The sequence below is a fragment of the Acanthaster planci genome, linkage group LG03 (assembly GCF_054643075.1).
Source record: "Acanthaster planci isolate LZ-2023a linkage group LG03, COTS_SCS, whole genome shotgun sequence".
NCBI lineage: Eukaryota > Metazoa > Echinodermata > Asteroidea > Valvatida > Acanthasteridae > Acanthaster > Acanthaster planci.
In genome coordinates this window covers 5,285,653-5,310,470 of record NC_141779.1, presented here as the reverse complement: position 1 = coordinate 5,310,470, position 24,818 = coordinate 5,285,653, and the positions used below count along the sequence as shown (strand labels likewise).

The following is a 24,818-nucleotide window of genomic DNA, read 5'->3' as shown; positions in this document are numbered from 1 at the left end:
AAGAGTTTTACAATGTTAGACAGGGCCTCAGAGATCATTCAACTCCGCTTGCATGAAACGCCAGGAAGTTTTTTTCTCTCCAATTTCGTCATCTTTGAGCCATGATATCCACATAACACTGGGATATGTACTTCAGAGCTCTTAATGATGTGTGCTATGTAGACCTTAATACTGTTTGCTATGTAGGAAACAGACCAGCACAGTACAAGTGAATGGTCGACCGGCTCGTATCTTCAACTGGCACCTTGTGGAGGCATGTTGGTGTCAACGCTTTCGCACAAAATACATATTTCTGCACTGAACAACTATACCAATTTTGCCAAATTTATATGGATTCGTAATTTCCTCGTGGTATTAAACCAAAAGAACTTTGGCCACTCAAGATTAGGCCTATGTTTTGTCAAATGCCACTCACTGACGTAAATTAGGCAAATTTCAGGTTAAGTTTGTTGGACTTAAAGACTAAAGAAAATAAATGAGGATTTTTTTATTATAGTCCATGTAATATGAATTTTCATAAATGCAGTCAATGGGACAGTACCTTAAGGTCACGATAGACCTATTTTCGAATTTCGTAAATTGTAAGGACATTTTGAAGCTTTCGTGTTTTACGCTAATGTAAATTTGCATATTTCTGAGCAAAGCTGTAATGGCATCTTCAGAAGAAACAGCATGTCACAGTATTTCAGCACCAAAACATGGCTGAATTTTGGATACCTGACTTTTTAAAATGCTCTAATATTTGTTGATTTGTTGGTCCTCTTTCACACAGAGCAGTCGCACGAGGACGAGTCAACCACAGTCATCGTGTTTTTCAGATTTCAGATCAGATTTCTCTGCCTCGGATTCCAGACTAAATCGAGCGTTGATGAAATCCTTCATAATACGTACATCCCACCCAGCGCCTGTTCTGCGTGTATATCCGGCTCACTAGTCATTGATTTCCAATCCTGCTCTGCGAATGAAACGCGATATATTAAGATACCTTATACCTGGGCCCTGTATAGCATTCACATTGCGAGATGTGCCCGTGTCGCGTGGAAGGGACCGTCCTGTGCTAAATTTGTTGTTTATTGGTAAAGCACGCATGCGTGGGTGAGATTGATGAACCTAAAAATTACAGAGGTCCTTTTTTTCATGACGCCATCTTCAATTCAATTCAAAATACTATAAACATCCTTAAAAGGGCAATGACGTTATATTTGGACAACTCGTTAAAAGCACCAAAAGTAGATTAACAACAAGTAAATTACAAGCGACTAATTATATAAAGAACGCTCACAAATATATACTTGTCTTAATAGAAATGGTATAAAATGTGATACCTTAAGCTGTACATTAACAAACTAGTGCACCGCCCCACCCAAAAAACAAACAAACAAAACAAATCAAAGGAAAAAAATCTTGCTTTATGTTAAAAGAGCTGGCATTGCAATGGCTGGCAATGGTAAGGAGTTTCTGAGATAACGTGGACTTGGAGACCCTCCGTGTGCGTACTTTACCCCCCCCCCGCGCATGCGCATTTATTAGTGAAGTGTTGTTTTTAGGTCCAGCCGTCGAAACACTTTGGTGATTCTTTTTCTCTGAAGACGCAAACACCATCAAGGAGGTTTACGCGCTCACTTAATTGCAGCGTTAAAATGTTCCGACAACTCATGTGAATGAAACAAACTTCTGAATGGTGGAGACATGTTCCCCACGATGAAATCTATGGGTATAACCTAAGGGGGCTATACCCATTTTTAATTCAAAATAATTTTAGTTTTGATATACATTGTTCTGAAGAGCTGTTCGTGAATTTTTAAAAATTCTTTTTTGTTTACTTATTTATATGTCATATCTGCTTTTTTTTAACTTCTTGCAGACGACCGCAATGGAAATAAGCTGTTTCTAGCTTTTTGTGCTATCCTCGACAGTGCCCTGGATTTATACGTCGTTCTTTTATTTTATTTCAAGGATGGATTCTTTTATTTTGTTTGAGTTAATTCAGTTGTTTGTGCATGATCATTTGTAATCTGTATGGGTACTGTCAAATAAAAACAAACGAACAAACAAACACCCCACCAAACAAACAAACATCAAACGAGATCATCACGCAGTTTACTTACAACCTGTGGATTCGGGGTTCAGGGCAGTCCTGTCTCAGCCTGTATAAGTTCTTTGATATCACTGTAACGCGCTTTTGCTAGTAACGTGAACATGCGAAAAACCGACATCGACCGCACGGGCCAACTTTCAAAATGGCGCTTGACAGAAAAGTTGTCGCTTCTAACAGCAAACACCGGAGAGGGAAATTCACGCACTGACCAGAGCACTGCATGAAGCTTGGCAGCGATCGCAGATACGGAACGGGGTATAGGGGTTGTTGAATTTATAAGGAAGGGAATTGCACTCTGTTGTAACGTAAAAGCAAGGCATGACAACCCAAAGAAAGGAACAAACGCAAGATGGCTGTGCAAGAACTTCAACAACCTTTTGTTATGAGACACGCCCTCACACGCACACACACACACAAACTGCACTATCAAAACCATTCAACTATAAAGCAAAGAACCAATACCCAATCAGCATCTCAGTTAAACTCACATAGCAAATTTCAGGAATTCGTCAGGTGAGTCTTTACTTTCTCTATGGCATGTACTTATTCAAATTACACAATACCAAACACTCCACAGGACACTGTATACAATCCCTTGTTAGAGATTATGACTGCAAGATGACAATGAAAACTTTTTGTACGGGGTCACTGTTTTGTGTAATATATTTATTGCCATGGTTACGTCAACTTCAAGTGTGATCAATTTCGTTCTGTTTAAGCAAGTTAGGAAGGGATTTGCAGTACAAACGTTGGCTTCGAGATCGTATTGAATTACAGCTTTGCCAGATTCACGATTCCCAAAACGAGAAGTCTAGATTGGCTGTCTTTATTTTTCAACGTGAGTGACAATGGATGTGAGCTGTTCCTTTAGCTGCTGCTGTTGCTGATCGTGGAGCCGGCCGATACCCTCAGGGGCCAGGGAGCCTTCCTCATCACGGCGCATCCTTCGACAGGAATCGCGGGGTTGGAAACGCAAAACCGCGCTGAGGCTCCCGCCTTTTTTGGCGGACTCGGAAACGCGCACAGTCACACGGGTCTCCCTGATCACGGCCTTGAGGCTGGTTGCCTTTTCTCTTCCAATTGCCCCCTCCCCCGCACTCGGTGTCCTAGCCCCCCTGTTTCTGTCTTGGAGTTTCCGTGTGTACGTGGGAGGCAGTGTGAGAGTGTGGAGTTGACGGAGTGCGGGACAGCGTATTAGAAGTTTTGTACCGCACTAATCCTAGACAATCCTTTCGCCCCGGGATGATGGTTATGGATGGGCTCTCCCGGCGGGTATAATTCTGTCCGCTGTGCGGAGGAGCATCGACCGGGCTCCAAGCCCGGCATATGAGAACTCGCTGATTTCTAAGGTGCTGCACAGCAGATTCGCCAGGTACTTTTATCAATTATTGAGCCAGGATATCGGCCGCAGAATTTGCACGATACGGTTCAAATGATGTAATTATTACAATGGGGGCTTGAGTTTGTTTGTTACCGTTGCTGGATAGCTTGGGTAACAGACTACCTTCGGGCAGATGCCTTCGACGGCTGAGTTTTGGCGGATCATGGAAGAAATGATCACACTTTCAAGCATTCCACACTGTGTGAAGGAATACCGAAGTCCAGAGTGTTTCAGCGAGTTCACAATTAGATTTAGTTGCCGGCATTGATCGGAAGGTCAAAAGGTCAGAAGTGGTCATCTTCATTGCCAAATAAATGCATTTGGTTCGAAATTGTCTGGGTGATAACAACGGAAATTATCTACAGGGAAGCCATCTCATGACCAGCAGCATTTTAATTAATCATCTTTTCTAAGATAATGCAGGTCCACTTTGAATCGTTTCGGCTTCTTTGACCAAATTTCTTGAGCAATTTTAATTGGGCAAGAATTAGGTGTGACGATGTAGCATTAACCCCCCCTAAAAAAATCCACTTAAAAATAATCAACTAATATGCACGGTCCGGTATTTCCAACAAGGCAAGACAACCTCGTTCCCATGGCTAGGATCTTGCCACGCCATGTCGGTTCCCAACATGCCTTGCGTGATATGAAGGAAAGCGTACGCAGCCCCTGGAGTCGAGGTTAAAGGCAAGGTCATTTGACAACAAAGTACGCGTGCGAGTCAAGGTAGGGCCGCACCACAGACATATAAACGCACTGATAGGGCAGAACTGGCGCGCGCGTGCTGCTGTTCCCCAACTGGCCTCGGCCGCGCTCCCTATTGGTTATGCATTTCTGAAATATCGAAATGGCACACTGTTGGTTATGAACTCCAAAAGCCATCCGAGGAACAAACCTACGCTTATGCCAGAAAAAAAAATCCGACTCTGTGAAAAACTTTCAAATATGACTGAGAGACTTTAAGACGCTTGGTGGTGGCAAGCAGGCCGGTCCTTTTTTATCGGTTCTGAGCATGCGCGCGTTGGTCTGCCTATGTGCGCATTTCTCTGCGCACGCGCAGTACTGCGAAAAAGGGCCAATATGTCTGTTGCCACCAGCATCTCTACGTCTCCCATCGAAACTTGTCCTTCTCCGAATGCTGAAATGAGGCTTTGCAGAAGCGAAAGTACTGAAAAAAAGCCCTCCCAACTCCTTATAAAAAAATCCCTACAAACTCGGTAATTTTCTCACGTGATATGTCACGTCATTCTTTGCACGTTGTCTTAAGATCTTTTTGTCTCGTGCGCGGTCCTTTACGCAGCGCATGGACAGATATAATTCCTTCCATTTTCAGCACATGGTGTTTTCCCCTCCAAATAACCCTTCTGTCGTTCTCTCCTGGTTTATCCCGCTCCCACCCAAATTAGCACTCCCGTCTCTACCAATTATAATTATTCTCTTTCACAGGAGGCGAGGTTTACAACCCTTCCGGTGGCATCACCAGAGGATACTCAGAAATAAAGGGGGGGTCTCCGTCAGGTCTCAGCAAAGGGTGGCTGTCTTGGTCCTCGGAAGACAATTTGTTGCAGGGAAAAAAAGAAGAAGAAATAAATAAATAAATTGCCACGGGTGAGTCCTGCAGACTTGTCCTGGACCATTTACTATACGAGGACTCCCCTTTCTGCTGAACTAAATTTTCTCCACCTCGGGAGAAATCTGTCATCCGTGCCAAACGCGGCGACAGCGCCAATATTCAACACAATACAAAAAAAAAATCAACGTCTTCGACAAACAAGGAGAATTTCTACACTAGCTACAAGGGGTTAGATGGGAAATCGATTTACATATAGATGAGCATACGACATCCTTTTAACCCCCTTAGCTTTTGGCGGGTAATATGAAGTGAGGGAAGGCAAAAAGCCAAAAAAAAACAAGATGGCAGCTGTTGCACTGGCAATCAGCCACGAACTGGGTGTGTTTTTCCAGGACAAATTCAGTAAAAAGTGTACATCGGTGCGTGCCAAATAACTTCATCTTCTAAAAGTGGAGACATTTATTTCTTTTACTCAGATCGCACGTCGGCGCGAATCTTAATTTCTGAGAACTTTTCAGCTTCAACTTCGCTTTCGAACCAGTGGCGTTTTCGTTAAAGCAATCTAAAAAATGTACAGAGAATTCAATTGCCAACTAAAATGGCTTCCAAACTTGTTTGAAGAAAACAGAAATCCGTGTTTACAGAACTGAACGATGATGTCCCTTTAGACACACTTTCAACACGCAGTGTAAAAGCTTTCTATTTCTACCTCTGTTGGATTCTTTTTTTTTTTAAGTTTTCACTTTTGTTACAATACCAATTCTTTCTGACTAACAGATTGCGCTGACAAGTCAAGGGGAAGTTATGCAAAGTTCTGTCCCAAGCCGTCTGAATTTCTTTCCAAGAGCAAGGCCGTAGGGGTCTCGCGGTCGTTCACCCGCGACGCTCATGAATTATTTATGAGTCATGTTCGCATTAATGGACCTTTTAACGCCGTTTGCTGGCCGAGTCCAACTAAACGACATGAATGATCGATCGTATGTTATTTCTTGCTTCGCCGGCAGCCCGGCCGCGTGCAATGTTATTACTATGACTAATCCCTGTAAATCAGCGTTTTGAAAAATAATCAAAACCTCTGTGTGGCCATGGGCAAGTTACAGTCAAAATCTGCCCCCCCCCCAAAAAAAAAGACCAGCGAAAAAGCCAACCGTTAAAATATGCGTGTGAGCAACAACACAAGGCGCGCGCTCTTAAATTAAAAATCGCACAGATATTACAGAGCCAAAAGGGATCATTGGCTTGGTCTTGTGGTCCAACCGTGGAGGCTGTTTTGTGGAAGTTTTAGCGCCTGTTAATTCGGCATGCTCGGCGCCTGCATGACAACGCTATGGGAGGGAATCGAGTGTGCAAGACGCGACGGAGGGCAACAAAATTAATTTACTGTTAAAACTTGGGCCAAGTCGACTGTCTCTTAGCTGCAGATAAATATTATGTAAATTGAATTTGGGTTAATTTCAAATAAAGATATGATAAGTCCAACAGGTAAAAATCTCATCATGCTCTCGTCACTTTGCCTCAAAAAATGAAAACATCTCCTATTCCCAGGTTGCCGATGATCACAAATCAGGCCTTGAGCTCACTATTTTTCATTAGAGGCAACCAGCTTTTTCAATCCCCACGATAAATTAACTCCCAGCAAATTACGACTCGAGGCCCTGACTCTGCAGATCCACGGACAGTAGCAATAATTTTGGATTAGTGATCGGGGGGTTGGATGAGGGGGCGGCAAGTCACGCCGGTGCTTCCCCTCGTTCGTAGAGCCCCGACCAACGCCCGTTTCTTCGCCCCGGGTTTTCCTCGGTGCTTTGCAGTTCGGCTGCCCCGAACTGGAGCAGGGCAGGTTCAGACATATGCAACGCCGGGATTTTAGGGTTGCTAACCTATACCGTGCTATACACAACGTGTGGACTCAATATAAAGAATTACGGTAGCCTTTTCACATTTTCTCAAGCACTGCCTCGCTTTCGATTCAAGATGGATGACTTGCAAAATGAGTCATCCATCTTGAATCCAAAGTGGGGCAATCCCTGAAAAAAATTCCAAAAACCTAATGTATTTGGGAACAGTAATGATGCGGATTATAGATTACCATCAGTGTGTTGGTTCCAAATCATGAATAAAAAAGCCGGATCACTTTATTGTCCAAATTTTTCAAAGCGAGGCTATCCCCGCGATCACAGCAATATAATTAGACTCCTTCCAATTTCAGAGTTTTCAGATAATGAAATGGACTCGGAGAATACGATCCAAAATTAGTCATTCTCATGCATAAAGTTCCTTGGGAGGCGAAAGGCCATCAAAGTGCTAGATTTCCTGTCTGATGAAAACGGGAAGACACAGCGCGCACCGTCTGCACTGAACAACTCGCTGTTGTCACAATGTATTATACAACGCGCATGCTGCATGTTTCCCGCTCGTTAAAGATTTCACGACATGACTTTCACATGAGCCCATATTTTTTTGACATCTTTAATGCGACTTACAATGTATGAAAACGAGACGACGACCTTTTGGGTTTACAGTGAAACCTGCACATTTTAAACATTCTGGTTTGCCGGGGTAGGGCTTTCTTGGCAAATGGGGACTCATTTGATGTGACGTCGTTTCAGGAGGGCGAGCTTCACAGCGGGGGTTCTCTGTTCACATTGTAACTTAAAAGCTGCTCATTGAAAATTGTGCGAGAACTGCTCACCAGCATGTACTGTAACAGCGAATCACCAATGGAAACATGTAAAAATACACGACATTCTGGCCAATTTTTGGCACTGAACAGCAGTAATATGAGATTTCCTTCCGACACGGCATCACACCATGAATATGCAAATCTCATTAGCATGAATACAGGCACAAAAAACTTCAGAGTGGCAAAATGAATTTAAAAAAAGACATAAAAGACAAGATTGTTTTTACAGGTGCTATACAAGTTGAAGTGCAAGGCGCGTTAAAACATCTCCATGAGTTAAAAACTACAGCCTGCACTCTCCAGCCACGCTTATTCAATGATTTACCAAAATGAATTACAAGCATTTCATATCATGAATAAGGGAACCTTGTATCTAATTTTCGGATTTTCACGGTGTTCCGTTCGACCTGTAAAAACGACTGCAACATTGCTAATACAACGTCTCCGCGGAGCGCAAAGGCAGATTAAATGGAAAATGATCCGTTGGCGAATCCGATTAATGGATACTCCTCCAATGGCGTTTAAGCTTGACCAGGTTTGGAAGCTCCGTGTACGCTCCATTCGTTCTTTTTTTAGTTAATTTACACGAAAAATAAAAATCTCCCCTTAGCACTTTGATTTTAAACTCTCGCTTTGAAAACAAAAAATACGGATTTTTTTTCCAGTTTTTTTTTTCAGAAGAAAGAGAAACGAGTATTGTCTAACCCACATTTTGTTTTCACGAATTTCTGTTCAAAGAAGCATGACATGGGCAAAGGCGCCTAGCTTATCGAAGCCTTGTTTGGGTATTTCATGTCCTCTGTTCTATAGCGAGGCGCGGTGTTAGTTTAGTGTGCATTTCTTGTAATAATAATTTAGTGTGTGAGTCGCACTTTCTGTTAACTGTAAGTAAAGAATTCCTTTAAAAAACCTTGGATTCGGGAATGGTTGACTTAGCATAGGCCTACTCAATTCTTTCATTCTTGTTCTAATAAACAAACGGTTTCATTCTTCAAAAATGTAGTGAATCTCCTGGCTTTTCGTTTTCAGATTCTAAAGTGAAAAATTCCTTGCTCTTCCATTTTTCGTCTTTTTGCTTTCGAACATGGACCTCAGAGGCCGATCTTGCACGAGGCTTGGAGTTAAGGCACACATTCTATTGGGGTTAACTATGCTGAAAATATATGTTTTGACCTTTTAAGGCTTGTCCATAAATGGAGGGCGTCTTTGCAAGCATGCCATTCGGGGAAGACACTGTACATTATACTCGTCTGTTCAAAGTTGACACATTTCTAAGACACGTGGCTCATCGGCTTCTTGCCAAGAAAGAAACAGAAATTTGCGACGGCAAAATGTATATATTTTTAAATCCAGCAGTTTTTTGTACACAAAATCAGTGCAAGAATGAGGTTTCTTTCATGGGGTGACATGACCGTTTTGCTCATGAACATAGAAATTCCATTAATTATATATAACGGTTTGCCGTTATGTTAATATAATTAACATCTTCCCAACGCAAATACATCTTGAAAATTCCGTTAAGTTGAAACCGAATAGGCACCAAAATGCCTTTCTGAATAGTAACACAATAATTGAAAGTAAGGTTACTTGAAACCTAATGGTACATTTTCAAAGGCTGTGGCAAAATGCTAAAGACCCCTCAAGTCAGACTGTAAAGTTTGAAGGTTTCGTTGGAGTATAAAGTTCATGTGATATATAGCACCCGGGCACTCGCAGTGCAAGGCAGTTGGCAATAGATCTGCTGCGCATTGTGGGTTTAATCAACACAGCCTCCGCTGCTGGTGTCATAGCCATTCAACCTCTCACCGTTTGTGGTTGAAATGGAATTAAATAAATTGCAGTTAATTCGATCTAGCCGGCTCAGCGTGACAATGTCGGACACGTACGGGACCAGCCGAACACCGAGGAACTGCGCGCATTGAAAGACGCCTCGCGCGGAGCTGCGAAAGCGTCATTAATTTCACAGGTAATTATATCACGGGGCTGGTAGCACCCCCCCTCCATGCTCTATCCCGTATCAATTGCACCAAACCAACTAATAAACCGACAACACAGGTTGGGGATGGTTGAAAGCCTTCCTTGTTGCCACAACAAAAACCTCGGGTTTGGTTTGAAAAAAAAAGGAATTAATTGGATCTCATGACAGCTACGCCTCATAGGGACCGAACAAACCAATAAAGACGGCCAATAATTGTCCAATGTCCGATGCTGTCCAACACAGATCCGCGATTTAATTGGCACGCGAATGGGCTTTAATCACAGAAATTACGCCCGCGCGCGCGCGGGTAGCTTGTAAGTCGAGGTAGGACAGTTTTTCACTCTGAGCCGGAGTGCCGCTTTAATAATGGAAGCTTCTTTCCCAGAAGGATTAAGAAGTCAGTGTACTTTAGCAATCAAAGAAACAAACAAGAGTTGATGAGAGTGGCAACATGATTAAAAGTAAAATAAATGCGTGCACGGCGCTAATGGGATAAGTGCTGCCGTCAACGGTATTAAGAATACACCCGTCAGTAACGCAAACAGATAATGTCTTCGACACACCTTGACGGGGGAAACGACGAGACGTCAATCCCGACCAATACTTCCGGATTTGCCGGCCAGGCAATCCGGCCCTATTGTATGGCCGGGCCCCTTCGGTTCGACAACCCTCCTGCCGCGCCATCTATGTAAGCCGCTCTTCACCAACGAGTCATTCATCATTCAAACGGCACAAACTGGATTGATTAACGTGTCAAAGAGAACTTTAATATCCCCTAATATGTCCTTCAACTGAAGACATTACAACTGCTGAGTTGAAGCATGACTGTCCTCCTCAATATCTCAAAAACAGTAACAATGTAACTTTAACAATAAACTAAGGAAAAACCCAAATGAACCATACACACGTCAACGTCGTTACGTCGCACCTCCCTAACAGTAGCTAGCTAGCCAGTAACGCAGAAAGCCACTCAACAATTAAGACGCAACCAATAACTAGAAACAAACTGCTGTCTAGTTAATCGGATTTTTCTTGAATTCATTGAGCGCTATCTTCAACACTGATCATACAAAATGCTACCCCTCGGATAACGATGAGGGCGAATTTTAAGACACTACCAATAGGTGGCGCTGTTAACATTTCGTTGCAGCTTCGACGTCAGGCATAACCACCAGTGTGTTCAGTGATGTCCCTTCATTCGGTTTTTTTGGTGTTTCAAATTAACTTTTTCCCTGTTGACTTAACAGATGAAAACAAATCTTATTAAACAAAACCTCTGCAAATACGACTTGGCAAGTCACCCCACGATATAAGTGCATGCAACCAGATATTACAGTATTGAAATCTTTGAACACACAAGAACGGATCAAGCACACTGTTGCGAATTATTGCAGATTTGGACTACAGCTACGCCACTTGAATAAACATCCCGATCTGACGGCACAGGGCATTTGTCAAGACGTGTGTGTCTGACTGAGGGTGCTGGGGTGTTAGTGTGACATCAGCCTCCACCGCTGCTTGCAGACGTTTGTATCCTGCCCCTTATTCTCTCGCCCGTTTCCCCTGCGTGTGTGTGTACAGGCGACTTACGGCCTTCGGCCTGTAGCTGGTAAATCCCATTGTTCCCTAACCATCTTTGTTGATCTAGCTCTCGGTTCCGTTTTCCCCCCTCCAGTTCTGTCTCCCCTGTTTGTTTCCTTTATCTCTCTTTCTGCCTCTCTCTCTCTCTCTTTTTAACCAGGTCTTGCCTCGTCTCCCACGGGTACAATCTGTGATAACTATCAAATAAGATCGACTCGCAGTCGCCCGAGTCCGAGCGTACGTGGGCACATCGAGGGAGCACGGAGAGCTATAGGTGTAGAGCGGCACACGGGGTCGACGCTCGGCCGAGAGAGGCTTGCGAAACGACCGTAGGGCGAGGGGGGCCGGATCCTGCGGATTTGGGGGAAACGGTGGCACCGTTTCGGCGTGACCTTAAAGTTTACCCTCTCGTGTTGATTTTTCAGCGATGACAAAATAGAAGGGGATTTGTCTTAGCGCCGACCCCACGGGCAGCAGACCTGCGCTACTGCGTACGCTATGGGGTTGTTTTTGCACCGCGGCCGGGGTTTATAAGGACACTGCCACGAGTGGTGGAGACTGCCGTCTTTGCTGGAGTTGAGTCGATTTTGTTTGGCGAACTGTGCGATAATGGGGTGAAGGTTAAAGTGGTGCTTTCCTGCATTTAATGATGTCAAAACAACGAAACGCAGTCCAATTCGAACTGTATAGTAAAAACTATACCGTGACATGTTGCCCAAGATCCCTGATCTCTCAGATAAGTTAATCATTTTATTAATTATCTTGTTTTGTTTGGAAGAATAGCAAATTTCTTCGAAGTAGAAACAACGGGGTGTGAATCTACAGATCTCAAATCAATAAAACTCTAAAAATCTATATTCGTCTACAAGGACTCGGCCTGCTTGGAAATCAAAACACGACACAACATGGTAAACAAGTCGGCATAAAATGACCTAAATAATTGGTTAATGTAACCCCGGAGAAATATTCTCCACAGATTGCGTATAGGCAGGTGCTGACTAACAGTCAAACTGGTATGCAACTTTGTTGGCAAATAAAAACGACTCATTCACTGTTTGGAATGCATATAGAAACATGGGTACTGTGATTCCCAAAACGTCTCATAAAGGTGCAGAAACCTTACTTTTTCGACAGAACACAAGGCCCGTAATAATATTATGAAGCACATACCATAAAGATCTCTCCAGAAATTGTAGCGCCCGAACGACAGTGTGGTTTTCCACACAGAACTCCCCAGAAGGAGAACAGACAGTGGACAATGGTAAAGTTGTCAACATATTACCATGTCTCCCCAAACCAATACAAACGGTAGAATGCGACAAAAACAACGCAGTGCTGGCAGTGGATGATTGTCAACCACTAGTCAGGCCGGGAACCAGTCGAGGCTCGGTGATGATCTGTTGATGACGTCATTTTTGTTCACAGATAAAGCGCCCTCTACTCACTCTAGTCGCAGAGACTTTTTTAAAGAAGACTTATTCAGAATCTATCTGTGTGTATTCATTGCGTGTCTCATCCTTTGCAGTTGATCGAAATAAACTGGCTGAAACATCGATTTACACTCATGCGCGGGCGGTTCAGTCTACTATGGTCAGACTTTGCTAACCCGTCAAACTTCTGACGCGACACTTTCAGATTTCGTTTATTCAACAGTCGGTGATTACAGAAACAAAACCGCGGGTGGTTTACTGTTAATGTATTTCCCACAGAGCATATGCACTCTACGTCACAGCTGCATTTAACTGCGTGGCGGGAAAGGGCGTGGCTGTCCGTCAGCCCAAAGGCAACAGAATAATTCAGTGCAAATAATAAATCTCAGCAGACACATCTAACAAGAAACACTACACTACAAAATATTCAGTGAAAAAAGGTCCTCTTTTAAAGTAAAGTCCTCTGTTACACGCTTGACACCTACTGATGACAGCAACACACTAATTCTAATGATGTCCCCTAACTCAGGCGATAATGGTTGGAAGATCAATAACGGGGAGACTTTATATAGGTCTATGGCTCTCGCTTACAAGAGGTAATGGCATATGCTTCACTGTTCTCTGATAATGGTCCACACAGGCGTTTGCTAAAACGATAACACGCCATGCTGGGCGCTGAGGTCTGAAGTTTATGCGAACATGAGAAATGGGAATTCATAAATGGCGCGATCAAGCGTTGCTGGCGGCAGCCAATCATCCTCTCAGCTTGATGGTAGCCGGGAGCCCTAATGCCGTGACCTTTGACCCCACATGACAGATTCCGATTCCACCTCATAAAACATTCTCTTGTGCCCAACAACAAAAAATGTTGCGAACATGTTACTTCGGGGAAGCGTAAATAGAATGACCTATGCACTCCCTAGTAACATGAGTAAGGCTCGTTACAATGTAGCATTATGTAGACTGGACCCGTATTCATTCGCCCGACAGAGTAAACACAATGTATATATATATGTAATATGTAATATATATATATATATATCAATGCGCGGTGAAATCTACACCTTAATTATTCAGGACGAAAAGTGTCCGTGAGTCATTTATGCTTTGTAAGTTTATTCAGCGCAGTATAATTATATTTGGTCAATTTATACCTCCTGAAAGTATGGTTGTCGTGCGTTAATGAGAATATCGGTCCTCGGGAAAGGATTATATTTCGACCAATAAAACACGTAAAATTCGCCGAGGCTAACACGTAATAGACCGCTCCTCATAATGTTACATGTAAGTCGACACATTTTTGCTTTCACGCGTGCTCTTTTGGGGAACGAACGTTCAGCAAGCGTCGTTTATTCTGTCGTTTTAAGACCAGGAAAGTCCCGCTTCTTCGTCAAGCGATGTTGTCTCGGGAACACGAAAAAAGTCGCGGCCGGTTTTTGCTCGTTAGGTTGATAATATAAACGGAGGTTAGCGACTTGCCTAGCATTACGCCTTGTCACGCTCCCGCAATACCGCTGTTATTGATAATGATGACAATGATGTCACGGCCATATCACTATCAGCGGGCCCACCTCACCGACTCCCCTAATGCTGTCATCCAACACCCGTACCTGCTCGCTCCGGTCCACAACCAAAACACAGTCTCGAGAGCCGAAAGTACTCTTAATTTCCCCGATTAACATAAAAAAACTCAACCACTTCTCAGCCGAGGAGAGGGGTATACAAAAAAAATAAAATAAAAATAAGGGGGGAGCCCGGGGAAGACGGTTTAAGCAGAAAAACATTCCGTACGGGACCGCCGCTAAGGCGAGGGTCGGGACAGCTTCGCGCCCGCGCGCGTGTGGTGATTATTCCGGGATAGGTTGGTCGGTTTGATGGTCGTAGCTGATCAATTCTGAGTAAGGGAGCGCAGTTACAATGATGCCTCGGGCACTATAGTTCGTTCATACAAGTAGTTCTCGGCCATTTTTTCACCCAATCGACGGGACTCTCTCTCTCTCTCTCTTTCTCACTCACTTTTTTTTCCTTTTTATCCGGTAGGCTAGGCTGACGAGGCACGGCTGCCGTGAATAGAGACGGGCCGGGTTCAGTGAACGACTGGTCATGCTGGCGGCCGAGTGGGTGTATTTCAGCGGGACTAGCGGTCCCATTACAACGATGCCGAGGACCCGGGCCTGGCGCCCCCGTCACTGCTCGCCTCAAGCCATCCCGCCCCGGAGAAGCAAGCAAGATTACGCAGACGGGGCTAAGAAAGAAAAAAAAGCAGCAATACGACTGGTGCCTTTATGTTTACAAGACGACAGGCCTCGCAGGGTTGTTGGGGGAGCGCAATAAAGACTGATTTTTTTTCTTTCCCTCCCCATTTTTTCCCCTGCGTTGATGAAAAAATCGGCAGATTGGGAGCCCTTGAGGCGGTAATGTAAACTGTCACGTGACCTGTTCCTTATGCCGCAGGTAGGACATATACAGGGGGGACCAAATGGTGCATCTGCCCGTGAGGGAAGGCTTCAGGTTCACCTACATATACGTGTACACTCGGAACACCCCCGTACACACTCTCGCCCGGTATCGAAACAGCCTCGTCTCAGACAGGGGGAGATACATAATACCAACCGAGCCCACATGTCCGACCCATGCATCCGGGTCATCGAATGTTCCTGATTACAACATCTGATTGCTGAACATTCTTTTCCTCTGTCTGGTCCGCGAACGGCGTCGACAACTCCCCCCCTCCCAAGCTCCTTTTCTTCTTCGTGTGATTGCTCATTTAAGTATAATCTATTCCATCTTGAGGCGAATATGCTACGTATGCGAGTAAAAAAAAAGCGCGGAAGGTATCCGTGCATATATTATTCATGTCACAGCATAACTCGATCACCGGCAGGGTGAATGACACGCGACCTGAAGGATCGCTGCCCCCCTCTTGTTGGCGCTCGTAGCCTAAAAGGCATCGTTTCTTCGGCACGGTGGGCCGACAGTAAAGTCCTCAGCAAACATAACGGGGCGGCGTTACAACGTGTTGGTTTTGTGTCTTGCAAGGTTTGTTAATAAAAAGACATGACACGGGCCTGCATCACGAGCGCACGACGATGTCAAAGATACGGGGTCTCTCGTCAAAATGACAAGAGGGGAGCGTTTCACGGATGCCGGCCGCGTTCTTCTCCCCCTCGTCCCGGTATCCCCCGATCGAAAATCCGTCTCCTCCGGTCGTCGGATCTATTTGCTCAGGGAAGAATGATGTCACCTCTAATGGTCTGCGCGGCCTTCTGGGACGCAACAGGCTGGGTGTGAAGTATTGACGAGACGGGGAAAAAAAGGAGGGAAGCTCGGTATAACTGAGACGAGACGGGCAACATCACTCGGGCCATCCTGCCACCAAAAACTCTCTCTCTCATCCGACTACCTCTCCATTAAAATTGACTGATTAGGGGGCCAAGTGTTGATTCTGCAATCTACAGCTGTTTATATACAGCCGAGTGTGCTTTTGTAATTAAATCATTGTCGACAAGAGGGTGTGTGTTTTTTTCTTCCTCAGCGAACGGTGGGCACAGATAATGAGACGGTGTTGCGAGGAGGGGGAAGGAGACATCGAGCGGGCTCCTGCACGCGCCTGTGACGGGCAAGGATCAATATTGGCCGGTATTGATATGGCACGCTCGAAGCACTCACTACTGTCTGGCCGGTTGTCGATATAGCTATACGACACCAGGCACCATATTCCGTCAAGTGTTTTATCTACGACTACTCCTCTCTCTGCGTTTACAATGAGCCCCCAGAAAGCCCCTCTATACTTTCCCCTTATCACATCGGTGTGATGATAACAGAAACGGCAACTGTACAAACACGGCAACACAGTTGTCATTTATTTCCCCTGACAACTTCTCTCTTTTTTCTTTTCGTTTTTCTTTCTTGTTTTTTTTTTTTCTAGCAAGGGGAGTCGATTACGGGCTGGTCAAGCGAAGCGTGCACTGAGCGTTATCACCGGAGAGAGAGAGAGAAAAGAAACAGTCGAATAGACAGAAAAATCGGGGCTTTGCTAGGACAGTGACGGCCTGTAGGCCCGCTATGGTGAACAGTGGGCCGGGCTGTATTGAGCGGTGGACGGGTCACAACTTCCCCGCGAATGGTAACACTTTCGCACAAGTTAGCAGGCGGCTCTTATTGATCACAGGCCATTCAGCCGCGATCGCCGGCGTTTATGCCGACCAAGTGAGGCGTGAACGGGGGGACTGATTGGCTCTTTTGATGGGCTGGGGCCCCAAAGAATACCCCTAGAAACAAAAACACACACTGCCCCCACGTCAAACGGGTCCTTAACCTATCACCAGCAAAAGACACTGACATCAGTCACAGCCAGAAGAGATCGACAGAAAGCCTTCGAAATCCCTCTTTCACTTCCACATGGCTGCCTACGTAAAAAAGCATCATCCAAGCCGCCTAACAAAGCCCAATGAGTGTTCTAACCTCCCCCCGCGGACCACAAAAAAGGCGGCGATACACCGCTCCGCTTTTCCTGTTATTACTTACGGCTTGCTCATCACAGCCTGAAAAAAAAATCGCCGAGCCCCCCCCCCCTCAATCCATATTGAGAAGGAGAAAAGTAAACTCTTAGCGGTTTGAGTGGCACTTGAAGACAGTAATCCGACATCAGAACCGCCCTGTCCCGGGTAAGACAACGGATAGGAAGATCTGGAACAAAACGCCCCGCTCTGACGTCCAGACAAAAACTGTCCCGCCGAGCTCCGATGCCTTATACGAGAAGGGAATCACACGGGTCACAGACGGACATAAACCCCAGATCAAGACGGGGGGAAACCATGGGCACTGAACACAACTCGGTCGCGTGTTCATTGCAGCAGAAAAGATGCCATTGTCGGCCGACCCCCAGGTTTTGCTGATGGGGATTAGGAGTTTTCTGTGTCGTCTCTGAAAATTTATATTTTGAACCGAATCTTGAGAAAGGAAATCGCTGCGCGAGGACAGAAAACATAGGGGGAAAATAGGTATAGTCTTGTGCACGGGGTCGTGGCTCGCGAGACGAGTCTCTAACTGTGGCCTAAAGATTCACGGGGGTTTAGCTCTCTCCATGCAGCCGATGTTGTTCACACAACCCAAACTCAACTCGTCCCACTCAATGTCTCCAACCGCCACTCCACTAAGCTCGCACAACTTCTCTCTTTTTTTTAATTACAACGGCTGCTTTCAGAGGAATGAATTAGTTTTGTTTTTACTTTCGGGTATTTTGGCAAAGAATAATGTAAGAGATCTGGAACATTATTTAATGTACCGCATCGTTTCGATTTTCTGTGAGATTCAAATGTCAACTTGAAACACACATGTCATAAATCTGACGTTTCTTATACGTCTCACTACTGTATGAGTCACACCACCAGTGCATATCACTTTATTCGGTGAAAGAAAGATGTCGTTTAGTATTTTGAAACATTGCTCCACAAACCAACAGTGGCTCGATCTAAGGCCACTATCTAAATTGTGCATAAATTTCTTCCCTGAGGAGTTCCCACAGAGTTGCGGTTTTTGTTTGGTTTCGTTATTACGATGATTCAAGCACGCCATTTCTTTTTTTTTCAAATCAGAGAGAAAAAAAATTGAACGGACATTTTAAACGTGTAAGTAGCCGAACATTCGTTCTGGGGCGATTTGGCACCGCACATTATCCCTATTCTAATTTTCTTTTATTCATCATTGAGCAAATGTACCCGGTACAGTTCATCCACACAGATACAAGATTGATTTCAATTTGCGACTGAGATTATGCATGTCTGTGGATTCGAACACGTCTCGAGGATCCAAACAATCCGCGTGGTCTGGTGACACGTCAGCCGAACGATTCCGGGTGCTTTTTTTTCCCTAGGTGTGATGGTAGCGGCGCTGCATGAATTACACATAACACGTCCATTCTGATATCGCTGAAGAGCTATGGCTCGCGGTCAGGTTCACGCGCGAACTCACTGACATCGCCAAGAAATGTCAGGCTTGATTTTATTAGTAGGTTATGTAATTGCCTGCGATAAGATGTGGCGTCATCGGAACACGGAAGCAACATCGTGACGCTGGGTGAGTACCCAGTGAGTCCAAGATGTCGAGTCTGCGCATTACGGAAAGCAACAGTTTCCATTTTTAGCTACCGTCGAAAATGAGCCTTGACATACACCGAAGTGCTTATTATGTTAGCGAGATGACCTTGAACAAACATACTGGGGAAAATTCACAATGAATATTTAATGTTCACACTCCCATCCTTCGTTTGTTCATTCCGAACCCGAATCCACATCCGAAGGAAGGCAATGGATGCGCTTAGACGTTTTATGCCGCTGCTGAGTATGCTGAATGTTAATATCAGTGTGGAGTTTCATCATGGGCTCATTTTTCTCCCCACGATTGCTTCACACGACTCAAATTGCGAGAGCATAACTGAAGTAACTATAATCACAAAGTAAACAGTCAGAGTATTATTCTTATCTGCAAAATGATTACTTCAACAGACACAAGACAAGCTACGAAGAATACTTAATGATATGCAAGTCATGTGCCACAAGAGACTACCGGTATAGTTCAGTTCTTGAGTTTCCAAGTTAGGCCTACTCTTACCTAGTTCACCACCTTTTCCAAGTTCGGTTTTCCTCTACGTCATCATAGATAACGGGCAACTGTAATAGGACAGTTCCTTCCTTCACACGGCTACACCTGAATCACGATGCTGAATCCCAAACATTTACCCCTAAAGATCAACTTCGGGCCAGCCCCCCCCCCAAAAAAAAGCAGCGAGTTGTCGATGCTGAGCCAAAGGATCATGGCGGCCGGGTTCAGCACGGCGTGACTACGGTCAATGCGCCGGGGAAGGCGCAAGGTTATGACACAACCCAATCCCCGCAGACGACTCGGCGTACATTTAGGCGCCTGAATCTGGAACCAACAGCAGCGGGAATGAAACATGGCCATCGCGTGGCACTTAACAATCAGGTAATGACAAGAAAAAACTTCATATTTTCGCGTGTTTACCATAAAGGCGTTCCAAATCCTTCCTTTGATGATTTCGACAAAGAACAAGGACGAATCCTCAAACTCCATCCAAAAGCACTAGCATGTTGCATTCACTATTAATCATGGGAAAAATCCTGCCTTCCCCATCCGCGCATTTTCGCAAAGAGACACAAAAGTTAAATACAATGGGTAGGTCTACGCAACTAAACAAAATAGTGATTTTTATTTATTATTCTTTAGCTACAAGCCCAACTTTTCTTTTTCGCGTTAAATGCCCCTAATTTCAACCAGTACCTTCATTTTGTAAGTTTCAACGTGAGAACGTGATTGAGTGCACTGAATTACGGAGCCGCTAGCGAGTCCACTTTGGGGGTTTCTTGGGGGAAGGAGGGTTGCGGTGTTCGGGAGAGTCATCCCTGACAGTGGTTAGATCGTGCTCAAGGTCAATCCCACCTGCTCATGATGTCTTTGCATGCCAACAAAGTCCGCGCAAACAAGTCTGCAGGAAGGTTGGTGAAGGTTAATTACAATGCCATCCCACAGAGAACGGTGTCTCTTCCAACATCTAGGGTATCTGGTGCGGGCCACAAATTATCTTATTAATAAATAACCTAACAGACCGACATGATTGCTCTGTTAAGGGCAGTCGATTGGCACGAATGACACTTGAAAGAGGGAAAGAGGATACATTTCCAGGGAAAAAACTCGGTTTAAAGTACAAATTGACCAAGCACAAATTTAAGCCGAATAATTTGGGATTATTATTAGCAGATTGAATACAGACACAATTCACGTCGTTTTCCTTTATTCAGCGTTGACCATGTCTCACAATGACCTCAAAATAATTGTGTTTGTTTAAACTGGCTAAATATTCACGACATTTCGCAGATGTTTGCACCTTGTCCAATGACAAGTTATTAATGTTTTCGGAGAATAATCGTTTGAGCAACGCAAGGCGGCCTTTGCCTGAAAAAATAACCGTGAAATTTCGCAGGGCCCGATCTGGGCAGAGAAGGCAAGATAGTTACAACAAATCGCTTGGAATCTCTCTCACCATTTAGCGGGTGAACGGTATACAAGTGGGTACGATCAGCGTCATTGATCTGGAACACTCGACTTGGCTGTGGAGTGAAGACTGGCAGTGTAACAAGCGTGGATTGCGATTCCCGATTTTGGCCAAAAAAAGGAACTGGCCCGATACTGGCTGAATCTCTTTTGCAACCTTCCCCTTGAAAAAAAGTTCTTTGCAAATTGACGCTGCTTCATGTTAATGGGACGTTAAGCGGTGCCTTTCTCAGAGGACTTTCCACATTAATCCAATTTCTTTGCTAATTACCGATTGTGATGTGGTGGAATTGAATCAAACCGACGTTTGTTTCAGCGTCGAGACCGCGGCTTTGATCACCTTTGACGGTGCCGCAGAAAAATAATTCAATTTTCCAACAAAAATATGCCAGTAAAAACGCTCACGTCCATGTATCGGAAACAAAGCCGCGATTAACAAAGGCTGGAATGAAATCGAAATTTACGAGCCGGCCAAATTACCGAAACATCTCAGGACATCTGTTTAAGAGCTTCAGAGCACGCGTGAGGGGGATATAAACACTGCCAAACGAGTTCAATGTGTCGGTTCATGGCCAGCGAGGAGACAGCGGTGCCGCCGTAGATCGCAGCCTAAAGACGGTTGCCTTGCTTGGCTGTCACCGTTCAAATTGGCATCAAAGCCGTCGCGGCGGAGAGGCCGCGGCCCGGTGCATGCTAAGTGCGATCTCGACCTTGCGATCAAGGCTTTACAGACATATTAGAATCGCGTGCAAATAAATTCAGCCTTTTTCTACTTTTCACTAAGAGGAACACGCCCGTCTGCGATAAAACCTACATTCCAGGGCAAAAGAAAATGTGGAGACAAGAACACAGAGTTACCACAGTGTGGCAAGTTTCATGTCTGCGGTGTGTTAGGACAAGCTTAGAAAAGCTACGCACCCTCTTCGGGCTCGTAACACGCACAGTTCGCGCCCCCGGCAATGCCCGGTGAAAATACGGTTGAAGACGGTGGGCAGGCAGGCCCATTCGTCGTGTTAAATCAGGCGAAAAGTTTGTCACAACGCAGAACGCTTATGTGCTGAAAATTGAAACAGATAACGAGAGAGGGACTTACCCCAAACAGAGAAGAGGTCATGTCCAGGAGAAACAAATCAACATCGATCACAAGCAGTCTCGAGGATCTTTGAGCCGCGAAGAAGTTTGGATCTTCCTTTGTTGTGGGTCTACGGTGGTAAATAAGTGTCCGCTAGGATAAAGGAAAATGGGCTTATATGGCACTGCTTGGAGCGAGCAGGCTGGAGCTTGGAACAGAGGCGGTGCTGGCGTGGTGCATGCACGGTTGAGACAGCGTCTTAGCGTACGGTGAAACCAGCAGTGCACCCTCATTTGAGCGGCAGGCGAGAGGGCCTTGTGCACAGTAACGGCAGACAGACGAACGGACGGTACGGAGGTGCAAAGCCCGGAACAAACCCTGCGGACCCAGGAGGCAGCCTACCGTGACGGCAAGAGTCAGTGGACGGTGCACCCTTTACCGCCTACCTTGGCTCACCTACAGCCCAAGAAAGCAGTCAGGTCCTGCTAGAATAATTCACCGGGTGATTGCTAGGAGCGGAGACATTGGAATGACTAGCTCCTCCCACCAGTGCGTATAATTACAGCCCTTTGTGCTTTGAAGCGCCGCTCCCCCGCAGATCTATCAACGGGCTCGCCACCCTCCGGTAGACCGGGCAAAAAAAAGCCCTCCCTGACAAGTAGCAGGACGTGTTGCCAAAGCGAGGCAATAAAGACACCCTCTCAATAAATATAGGTCCGGCGAATAATATCTCGACATTTTTATTGCATCGGGCAACTGCAGCTCGAAAAGCACGGAATTCGCACCCGCTGCAAAACCTCGAGGCATGGCATAAGAAATGAAACGTGTCAGATTTCCTCATAAGTCAAAAATATGCCAGGCTTTTTTGTAACAGTAAAATCTATGGGGCTGGTTTATCGCAATTTGCCAGAAAACTCGTAATGCCCAGTAAACTGAAAGTTTCCACACCACCACTGTCAGCTCAGAGTTAAGAACATTCGCTCGCACGAGAGGGCGGGCTTCAACAATTGCGTGTGCATGTGTGTGTGGGGGGGGGAACATTGGGACCACCGCATAGGTCAACAGTCGGCAACAACGTTTACGATGTCTGCGCAAGCGCTGCGCGTCTCCACCATTTTTAGTAACTTAAGCAACATTTTACGCGAGAAAGGGAAAATCATAACAAGCCATTGTAATCCTCACTGGCACATTTTCTGTCTATGAAAAGTGCTTGAATCGATTTCAGAAACGTTGAATGCAATCTTTGAGTGTAAATTATCGAACTGCAGTGACTAAATCTGTGTTTACTGACCCCCAATCCAACGGACTATTTCATTTCATTGCTTTGTTTTTTGGGGGTAAAGAATTCGTACGTTACAACGCAAAAAGCTTAATCACCACAACTTACTTTGCGAATGTCTTCCGCGTGATGCCTGCACTGACCACAGATCTATACACAGATTCTTTGATTGTGGTCATATAATGCACCATTTCCGAAAATAATTATAACTCATTTCATGCCGATATGACTTCGGTACCACATAATACTGGTAGTGCTTTGTTATTCCGGGTGTGGGTAGGGTGATGGGGGGGGAAAGGAAAGTTTATTGTGCACGCATAATACTTTACCACCAAGGTCGAACAGATTACTAACGGCAGCTGCGAGCAAACGAAATGGACAAAACAAATTGGTCATCTACATACCCGCCCCCTCACCGTTCATTCTACACCCCGCCCCTCGCCGATCTACGCCCCCCTATTGTTGTTAACATACTGGAGGGTAAAGCGGGACAAACGTGATAGATGGGTGCAGACCACCAATTCAAGGGAGAGTTTCTGGCCAGCTCATTAGCATTAAAAGTGCCCCGCAGTATCTTTTGGAAAAGGAGATTGCTTGGCCCCCAAAATGGTGAGAGTGTGTAAATCGTTGCCAGGATCAACTCCCTGGGTCTTTGAGCTTTCACATGAGAGCAGAATGGCTAAAAACCACGGTTGAAAAATGGTCCTAAGTGCTCGAGAAAGTTGAGGGTTGCCACTTGAAAAAATGGCTGCAATCAGACTTCGGAAAAATCACTTTTGAGGGGTGATTTTGCTTTGTGGGAATAATTAAAAATGTAATTGGTTAACCCACAAAAAATTGAAAAGAAATTGAAAGATTAATGACCAGACAAGAATTTCATTTGTGTTTCAGAAATCTCAGGGATGTTGGTATGCATGTTATTGGGCCCTGAACAGTGCTGATTTTACACTGTTTTCAGTGGGGCTTGAATTAGTGGACTGTACCCAGATGTACAGTGCTTACGTGCCGTGCATGGAGACTCTGTTGAATTCAACGTTTCAGTTTTGTGTTTAAAGAGCTGACTTGGTTGTGTACGAAAGCCCACTAGTGCCATGTAGTGTACATTTTCTCAACTTCGTTTTTACGAGATATATACTTTTGCCAATTTGTTTATTTGAGATATATTTTTCCCAGTTAATTTTTTCGAGACTTATTTTCCATTTTGCTTTTTCGCGATATATTTTTCCAAGTTCGTTTTTAAGAGATATTTTTTGGAAGTTTGGTTTGTTGAATCTATTTTAAGAAACAACTTTACTATTTTTGGAAACATTCGTTTTTACGAGATATATTTTCCCAGTTTGTTTTTTCGAGATATATTTTTCTCGGTTTGTTTTTCGAGATATATTGTTTTTTCACATTGGGTCTTGGGAGGTGTACAGTCGCATATGAGAGCCATGCTTCACGAAGAACTTGTTCATTTCTATTTCAATATAGGATTAAGTTACGATGAAATCATAGCTTCGTTGTTGTTCAATCACAATATTGTCATCAGTAAACGTCAATTACATCGGAAACTTCTGGGGCTCACGACCCGAGTATGTTTCTGCTTGTAAACCCTTCAAAAACGTGCATCCCATGAAAGCGGCAGTGTACACAACTGAACCATGGCTCGCTTCCGTGCACGTGCGAGTGAA

The 24,818-nt window shown here is 44.8% G+C and overlaps 1 protein-coding gene across 4 annotated transcripts in view; it reads right to left on the bottom strand.

Annotated features, from left to right (window-relative positions):
• Positions 1–24,818, bottom strand: part of LOC110986530 (transcription factor Sp9-like) — a 68,524-nt gene that overhangs the window by 30,654 nt on the left and 13,052 nt on the right. The window contains exon 1 of one of the 4 annotated variants that reach the window (XM_022248476.2): positions 21,888–22,699. The exons of the other annotated variants lie outside the window; for them this stretch is intronic. Within the exon in view, the coding sequence (XP_022104168.1) occupies positions 21,888–21,908 (21 nt within the window). The 5' untranslated portion in view covers positions 21,909–22,699. Of the gene's footprint in view, positions 1–21,887; positions 22,700–24,818 lie in introns of those variants that run through there. 4 annotated transcript variants of the gene reach the window in all.